Source organism: Chamaea fasciata, unplaced genomic scaffold, assembly GCF_029207755.1.
Source record: "Chamaea fasciata isolate MVZ Bird 193981 ecotype frontalis unplaced genomic scaffold, bChaFas1.0.hap1 SCAF_2, whole genome shotgun sequence".
Lineage (NCBI taxonomy): Eukaryota > Metazoa > Chordata > Aves > Passeriformes > Sylviidae > Chamaea > Chamaea fasciata.
The window spans coordinates 49770596-49779983 of NW_027094087.1; the positions used below are offsets into that span (position 1 = coordinate 49770596).

Sequence of the window (9388 nt, forward strand, 5' to 3'; positions counted from 1 at the left end):
TAGATTGACACACTGTACTATTGTGTCCAAAACTGAAGTCTGTAAATCCATGGTTGGTAGTTCTCCTCTTGTTCAGAAAGATATTAAAATTTGTGGAACTGTTATTAAATTTTGACAGCAGAAGATGTTAGGGTTTGACAAGAAAAACTGTCAATTCATGCTAAATTTTTGAGAACTATGTTTCTATACATTTCTAGATACCCAAATTTTAACATGCTTAAAGCTACACAGGCAAAGAAATGGATTGTGACAATTGCTAAAAAATGGCAAGCCTATCCCTTCAAAGGAGTTTGTAAGGGTTTGGTTTGGTTAATAGACTCACAAGGAAAGACCAAAAAGGGTGATTTATTCTTTAAGTACATAAGAGGGGAAAATGCTAGAGAAGAAGACCTGAAGCTAAAGGACAATGCTGGCACAAGAACAAAGATGTGCTAGGTAGACAAGAACAAATTCAAACTGGAATTTAGAATATTTCTCTCCTTTAGAGTAGGAGGAGACTGGAACCCCATTCCAAGTCACATACCAAGATAGCTATTTCATTAACTGTTTATATCATGTGAGTTAAATACACTGACCCACAAAAGTCTATCCATGCCTCCATTCCTAATGCATATGTTTCAAAAACGCATGCAATATTTTTTAGCTACTCATGTAGTTCCCTTTTGGTTTAGTGTTTAACTGCATTTCCACTTAGGAAACTGCATTTTATTCCAGAGTTGAAATGTGTGCAGCCATTCACCTATTAGATCTCTCTGTGCCATTAGCTGCAAGATGAGTTTCTGGGCTATTTTGAGCCTGTGACTCCAGTTAGCAGAGGCAAGTTACTGCTTTGCTGCTTATGCAGTGACAAGAGAAAACACTTTAAACACTGTGCAGCGTCCTGTCTTACTCTCCTGTGTCAGTTGAGTGACCCTCCTTTGAGCTCATTTCTGTAAATGTGGCTGGAAGACTTTAATCTTTCTGGTCTTCAGTGGCAAAGTAGTGCTTGCCTCTTATTTGATGATCTAAGGCATTGCACTGAAGGTTCACATTGAGGGAGTTTTCTGTAAATCCTACTCTATATCACTTTTTTCCAGAATAGAATCTTCTCTCCAGTGAGCAGAGCTTCTGCTTGTCCAGGAACATCAACTTCCATCTGGCTGTATTGAAAATAAATAAAAACACAGTTTGCTACTTCTTTATTTAACTAGGCAGTGATATAAAAATGATATGATATAATGTCTTTCTCTTGTCATACAGTTGCCCACGAAACTTTGCACCACTTACTTTATTACAAGCTATCTTACCACCCAAGATTTATATTATCCCAAAGGGGATTTCCAAATTCCTTGTATGTAGTTCATACTACATACCTCTCTATGGAAAAAAAAATTAAGATTTGTCATTGACCCAGCTCCTGTGCCATCCATGTTGCTCTCAGTCTGTTGCATATAAAACTAGTTTAAATCAAAACATTATATTGCTAACACAAATATGTTGAAGAAAATAAAGGGAGCCTGTTTTATAACTGTACCCCACATCCTAGCAAAGTCAGGTAAGTCTTCCAGTCCAACACTGGTATTAATGGTGACTGGTATTAATGAGATTTTTGCTTGCAATACTTGTTGACAAAATGTGGATTAACCATTTTGTTATTTTATACAGAATTAATGTTACAGTAATTTATCTGTAGTTCCCTAGATAATTTATTTTAGTATGTGAACTACACTGGAAGAGCTCCAGTCCTTTTAAATATCCCAAATTTCTGTATTTCATTTGTACAATGCAAGTAAAATTATGTGTACTCTTTGTTATCTAGCAAGTTGCTAATTTTTTGTTGCCAATTAACTTTCTTAGCCTGGCAGAACAATATTTAATACTGACCAATTAGGTTGTTGGCATCTTGTATTATTAGAAATGATAGAAATATTGCTATTTGTCATGTAAACAGTCTATAAATGCCCATGTGATGAAACTAAAATAAAATATATTTCAATCCTTTTTAGGCATACTTTAATCTGTGACAATTCCATGTGTCTCTGAATCAATGTTACCTGTACAGCAGTAGTATATTTCTAGTATAGTGTTGTTCTTTTTTTCCTATCCTCAGTTTCATGAAACAAATTAGGATCATTATTAAAGGAACATCCTAAATTCTTTAGGTTCATAGCTTAAGTCCATATATGTTCCATAGCAGACCTTTACATTACAGCTGCTTTAAATAGCACCATGCTTTTTGTTCTTTTATTAACTCATTAATGCATTGGGAAGTTCTGGTTTTGAAGCTTTATAATATATGAATATATTTTGTTGGGTATGCTAAGTATGAGATATTTAATCACACTGCACCTCTCTCATGCTTAATGATTTCAAGCAAATTAGAGCAAAGTTCTTTTGTTGATAAACCGTGTCTGATTTGGCATTCCTTTGTTTTCTTTTTCTTTTTTTCTCACTCTTTTTTTTTTCTTTTTTAACAGGTGATTATCCAGCTCCTCGTGCTGTTCTAACTGGTCATGACCATGAAGTTGTCTGCGTGTCGGTCTGTGCAGAGCTGGGACTTGTTATCAGTGGTGCTAAAGGTCAAAAAATTTTTTATCATTTAAGTCTGAACATTTTCAGAGTCATTTTTAGTGGTATTTCTCAGACTTCCCTCAAGCCACATATACTTTAATTATCCCTTAGACATGTTGTAATTCTCGGAGAATCTGAAGCACTTTTCTCTGAAAATTTTTATTTACTATCTGCACTTAAAAGTTTAGGCACAAATTTAAGTTAATCATTCCTTCCAACCAGCAGTTTATGCAGCTAGTCTGCCCAGACCTGGAAGAGTATTTTAGAAAAATGTATACAATAATTCTAAGGACATCTACTGATTTTGAAGAAACCTGTTGATAGAGACATGTATTTCAGGGAGGGCCAGCTCAAAATTCTCCACGTTGATCTTAATTGAGGGGTAGTTTGTAGGACTGACATCCCTCTCCAGGGAAGCAGGATCAGTTTGCTTTGGAAGTGTGTGCAGCATTCTGTCCAGTAGGGTTTTTTGCTATGTTTTCTAAATAATGAGCAGTTGCAGGTTCTCCCTCTTATTTGTCCATAGAATCCAGAGCACCCAACAATTGCTAACACAAGTGCTCAAAATACTTTTCCAAACCTGCAACAATATCCTCTATGACTGGTAATCAATGTAAATAAACCACCAGCTTCAATGAATGTTTGCTTCATCCTTCCTTACTCTGTTCCTCCTTGATTTATTCCATTTCGCTGCTTCTGCCCTTCTCCTACTTCTCCTTATTTACACGTCCACTTTTCTTCCCCCACTGCCCTGTCTCATCCAGCTTCTTAACTTGTCAAGCTGCATGTCTTTCTCTTTTCCTTTCCTATTTGCCTCTCCCTCTACCCCTTTTCTCCTAGTTTCTTTTGTGCTACATTGTCTCTTTTCCTTTCTTATTTCCTTTCTTTGCATCACCCTCGTATTTCCTTTTTACTTATCTGTCTTCCTATCTCATTTTCACTCTACTCCTACATCCAATGACTTGCTATCTCTATCTCTAGTGATGCCTGTTTTAGTCATCTCCATGGATATCTTTGTACTCATTTTTAAGTTTGCTGCTTCTGAGGGTAAGAAGGATGTGATGCTTGCTCTGCCAGCTTTTGCTAACAGCTGAGCTCCTAGGTTATTGCTTTTTATCCTGTCTTGGAGCTCAACATTTATTTTTAAAGCTGAGTGTGAAACTTTTGAGTAAAGCCATTTTTAACAAGTAATCCTAATGGGTCATTAACTCTTGTAATGGCACCCTACATAACAGTCATAGGCAAAGTCAAGACAGTTGTGAAAAGAATGTACAGTGATGCTGGAGCTAAGTTTTTTTTCTTGAAGCACTGCTATTTCTTACCCTTTAAGGCAGCTTCATACATTCTGGCTGCCATAATGGTCCACCCTTTCCAACTGTCTTTTTGCAAATTTCCTCTTCTTAATATAAATGGAATCTGTACTCAGTTAACTCATTAACTATTTGCTGCTTTGGTAGCTTACACAACTTTAGAGGTAAAAGCTGATGGAGAACAAAATATTTTTAAATAAAATTCAGAATATGTTTATAATTGATCAAGAGAAGTGGAGGCCCAGTCTGTCTCTTTAGTAGTCTTCCCATTTCTTTCTTTTGAGACTTTAGACCATATTTAAAATTTAGAGATAAAATATTTTTTTAAAATTGCTATTTTCCAAGATATGCCTTTTGAAAAGCTTTTTCTTCAGATCTGTTTGTTTCAGTCCCTTTCCAGCTTCTTAAATTGCATCTCATGTCAGTGTAGCGTTGCCCTGCCATCCAGTCTGAGCTCAGCCTGTGCTTCCTGGTGGGCAGCTGTTCCTCTGGAACTGGCTGTGGCACTGTGATGACACATACAGCACTTGAGAACCTACTGAAGCAGGAAGACAGCACATTTAGGACTCCTCTGTGGAAAATCTTGTGAGTCAGGTTGATGCTTCCACATTCTTACCCAACAAACCCAAAAAACAGTAGTCAGTCTGTATGTCCTTACAGCGGCATCCTAAATCAGATGTGCCTTTTTATGCCCATGATCATTCAGCTATGAAGGTACTTTCTTTTGAAAAATATAACGAGGTAATTATTCTAAAGGTGGAGGCATCACTTTTTGTAATATCCTGCCACTTCCAAATGTGAAACCCTAGTATTTGAGAAAATAAATTTTTTCCATTGCAGTGATATCCCATGGATGCAGCCAAACTTGGGGTCCTGCTGCATAAGACTTTATGCAAACACAGATAAAAGCCTGCATCAGAGGGTTCACAGATAAATGTGCTGATTCTCATTCATTCTACCTGGGCAAACCCAGCTGCTGTGTGAATTTCAAAGAAGTTAGAACGACTTAACATGAGGTGGCTGAGTCTGCCAATATGAATTTATTTTCAGGGTCACAAACCAGTAGTATAAGGAAGAGATTATTGTGCTGTTCAGGATTATCCTGTGATTCATAAAAGAAAACATTTAGAATTTCCTGTGACTCATTACATTAATCAGAGAAGAGACACTTTTTCTTAGGAGTACAGATCTCTCACTCAAAAAATCACATTTCTCATTGTTCTTGAAATGTAAATAAGTTTAGTTTTGTATCTTAAAATATACATTGTAGATTTCATATTTGTTTGTTTCTTTCGTGAGTGTAATAAAAAGACATTAAAATATCATATTAAAATCTCTCTGGAGCAAATGGAGTTATAGTGTGATCTCCTAAAATCTGTTATAGTCCAAGTGTCGTTGTGACTCTTTTGGCTTTCACTTGACTCCCATTGCTGAAACAAATCAGGACTGAAAACTATGCATATCACATGTTCATTGGGGAAGAGGATGTACAGGAACGGCCATTCTCTGTACGAGAAATATGCAGTAATATGATTACATGCCCTATGGGACTTGCTCCCACTAGTCACTGATAGGGCCACGTCTGTTAAATGTGAATGGGCAGGCTAAAGAGAGTTCATGTTGTTGGACAAAATCACTAAGAGTGAAGCTTCTGAATGTTTGAGGAGAGAAAAGACTGTTTTAGAAGAGAGATCAAGGAAAATTCCCACCAATCTAAGTAAATAATATACTTCTGGTCATGTTGTATTTATTTTCTTAACATGCTAGCTCTTGCATTTCCTTTTCTGTTGTGCGTTTTAAATTCTTTAAATAAACATTGCAGCTTCTTATGTCTATGCAACACTAATGAGTTATAAATGTGTATTATGCATCATTTTTGTGCACAGACAAAATAAACAGCAAATGTATGATGTATTATGTTTTCATATACAGAAGGTCCTTGCCTAGTACACACAATTACTGGAGACTTGCTGAGAGCCCTGGAAGGAACAGAAAACTGCCTGTACCCTCGCTTAATTTCAGTATCTAGTGAAGGTCACTGCATCATCTACTACGAACGAGGACGGTTCAGCAATTTCAGCATCAATGGCAAACTCTTAGCTCAGATGGAGATCAATGATTCGACCAGGGTAAATCTAAATGCAAACAAGCATTTGTTGTGTGTGGCCTTTATTTATTGAAATGAATTGAATTTATTTGCTGTATGGTTTAGAGGAAATCATATATGTAAAATTGCTGCCTCCTGGTTAAGCCGTTCAAACGCATGTCCTTTCATCACCATCTCCACATATGAAAATGCACTTAAGCTTTTCCAGGAAAAATAAAAACAAATACCTTATGAGCCCACAATATTCCCAGAATTTTTGTTTGGAGTTAAATTTCAGTGGGAAATATGTCTTTGAAACAAAATGCTCTGAAAAGTCCTCATTCTTCATTTATTAGCCAAGATATGAATTCATGCCTTCAGGGCTCTGCTCTGTCACTAGCACTTGAAGCAGGAACAGGAATGCAGATTGCTGCTCTGCTTTCGGTGGTAGTGATAGCACTGAATATTGTAGAACAAATTCTGGTATGTAGAAATGTGCTGAACTCAAGTATTGGCAGATTCAGCCAGGAGGTTTTTTTTTGTTATCTTATCATGTTTAATAACACACAATTGTTTTTTAAAATTTGATGGTACAGAATTTGTTGGTCTATTTTTAGACTAGGGAGAAAGGGGAGAGGAAGCATTTTGCTTCAAATTTAAAGTGGGTAGAACATAAGAAATGCATTTAAATCAATCCAGTTTTTAAAATATTGATCCATTTCCATAAAAGCTAACAGTGTGCTTGGGATTTTTCTTTTTCTCCTGAAGGCCATCCTCCTGAGCAGTGATGGGCAGAACCTGGTGACAGGAGGAGACAATGGTGTAGTGGAAGTATGGCAGGCCTGTGACTTCAAGCAGCTCTATATTTACCCTGGCTGTGATGCTGGCATAAGAGCTATGGATCTGTCTCATGATCAGAGGTGAATTTGTCATTCATATTTGTACGTAAATACTAAAATTCCAGAAAGAACACATCTCCATGAACTGTGAGTATATGGTATGGAGTTGTTAACAGGATGTGTAAAGAAACAATTACTCCAGTTTTTTCCTGTTAATTTATCTGATTCAACACTTATTCTGATACTTGAGTCTCATAATGGAAGCACTTAAGATTAAGGTAAGGACTTACTTCATTGAAGTTAATAAGCCAGACACTCAGTTAGCAAAATATTACTAAAATTGCATTAACTTAAGAGCAAAGAAATAGTCAGGTTGAATCAGAGTGCAGTAGCACCTATTAAATTCCTTAAAACCAATTGCAAAAGTTTGAGATGCATTTCTGATTTTCAGCCAAGCTTAAGAACTTCAGACAGTATTGCAAAAAGTGCCTTGTTCTTTTAGCTTTTTTCTGTCTGTGAAAAATCAGAGCTCGAGAAGGCAAAAGGGAATTAACATCAGCATCTTTGGTATCTCTTTCAGAACTCTGATTACTGGCATGGCTTCTGGCAGCATTGTAGCTTTTAATATAGATTTTAACCGGTGGCATTATGAACATCAGAACAGATACTGAAGCGCAGTGAAGAACTGAAAGCCCAGGTAAAGCTGAGAGCACAAGTGCTGCAAAGAAAGGCGTAGTCTCTGGTGGAAAACCATGTCTGCATTGACCTCCGTTGTACATTCCATTACACCCAGCAATAGCTGTACATTGTAGTCAGCAACCATTTTACTTTGTGTGTTTTTTCACAACTGAACACCAGCTGCTGAAAAGCAAGCTTGTATCATGTAAATTATATGAATTAGGAAATGTTTTGGTAATTATTTCATATATCTTTGTTTATTGAGAAAAGGTAGTAGGATGCGCCACAAGAGACTTTTGAAAATTCTGGGGAACCTTGTGTCCAGTTATTTCAATGTTTAGGCTTTGAACCTAACATGCATCCCATCTCCAGCCTCTTTTCAAGCTGAGATTAAAAAAAATATGTTTGATACTTTGTACATCAGATGCACATCTTAACTTTAAAGGGATACTTTTGTAAAAGTAAAACCTTGTATAAAGAACAAAACAGTTTCTTAATTTTATTGTGGAGTTACAACTTGCATGTACTTTAAACCTGATGTCTTGAAGGAACAGGTGCATTCACACAAATCAGACTGGAGATCTGCCTAAGGGTACAGCTTGTGTTAAAGGGTTGAATTTGGGAGCAAACAGTAATTCTGACATTTTCACCAACACATTTTTCACTTTTTGAATCTAAAGTTTACCCCTTTTAAGTGGAGTTCCGCTCACAAAGCATTTGGATAAAAAGCCATCATTTGCCATATTTATACTTTATACAATAGAAATTAACTTCCTCCCTTTTAAATTTAAAGACTAGACAGAAAAGGGAGCAAAGAGGGAAGTTCAGTTTAATGCTTTGTAATGCTTAATGATTCCCAATACAGACAAAGTGCTATACTTCTGGATTATTAACATTTGGCATATAAATCATGGGCAAGAAAGCCCCCACTGTCTTTTTTCCCCCTTATTTTTAATCTGAGGAGCTTGGTTTATTTGACAGCCTTAGCTTCATTTCAAAGGTGACTGAGGTTGTTCTTTTCAGTTCTTCTGAAAATCTCACCTGAAGCCACTGAGACTAAGGCACTTCATCTTTTACAATACTGTAATGATAACTATCAGAATAATTTTCTGCACATTGTACTTATCAAATTACACACCCAGGGGTATATACACTTTAATTCATGTTTCTTCTTTGTATATTTGGTGACTGTATTGTCATAGATGTACATATTGTGTCGGTAGGGCTATGAGGCATGTAACAGGAATGTAATTTTCTCAGAATTTACACTCACTTGCAGTCATTTATTTAAAAAGATAATGGATTCTTTGTATTGGCACTTTGCACCAGGAACATATCATTATTTATTGATGTGATTACTTATTTGTCATCCATCTTGTATTAGTAAGTTTAGCCCTGAATTTCCTTCTTCATTGTTGTTTGTATTTATAAGGTTTGGAAATCATGGGGATCAGCCTAATGATTAAGTTATTCATCACCTGTCTGTAAGCAATATCTTGAGTTTGTAGCTTAGAATTGGGAGACTATTGAACATCTGGAAGACAAGTTCATTTCATCTTGAGATCATGGTGAAATATTTTGGATATATAAATTCCTTAAGCTATTGTAACCATGTTTTATTGCAAAGATGTAAAATATGCCAGATGTGTGTGAGTTGGAAATCAAAAAGAAAAATAAAATATGCAAAGAATTCAGTGATTGTTTTTCATTCCAATGCAACTTTTTTATAAAGCATTCCCATTATCATTATGAACAAACAATTATTTTTGAGAAATTCTTACTTATATGCTAATTATATGCCAAAAAAGTATGCACTTCTGGGTGATTGTTTTTTTCTGGGGTCTCAGGAAAAAGACCCCACAGGTTACAGAGTGACTTCTGTCATGAGAGAAGCTACTAAAGTTACTTTGTTCAGCGCAAGTAAA

At 36.1% G+C, this 9388-nt stretch overlaps 1 protein-coding gene across 6 annotated transcripts in view; it reads left to right on the forward strand.

Moving 5' to 3' along the window:
* NBEA (neurobeachin) overlaps nucleotides 1–9153 on the forward strand; it is a 458833-nt gene extending 449680 nt beyond the window's left edge. For all 6 annotated transcript variants that reach the window (XM_066176003.1, XM_066175999.1, XM_066176000.1 and 3 more), the window contains 4 exons: nucleotides 2457–2558; nucleotides 5793–5989; nucleotides 6715–6866; nucleotides 7366–9153. In XM_066176003.1, coding sequence (XP_066032100.1) covers nucleotides 2457–2558; nucleotides 5793–5989; nucleotides 6715–6866; nucleotides 7366–7456 — 542 coding nt within the window. In that variant the 3' untranslated portion in view covers nucleotides 7457–9153. The remainder of the gene's footprint in view (nucleotides 1–2456; nucleotides 2559–5792; nucleotides 5990–6714; nucleotides 6867–7365) is intronic.
* Nucleotides 9154–9388: the final 235 nt, after the last annotated feature.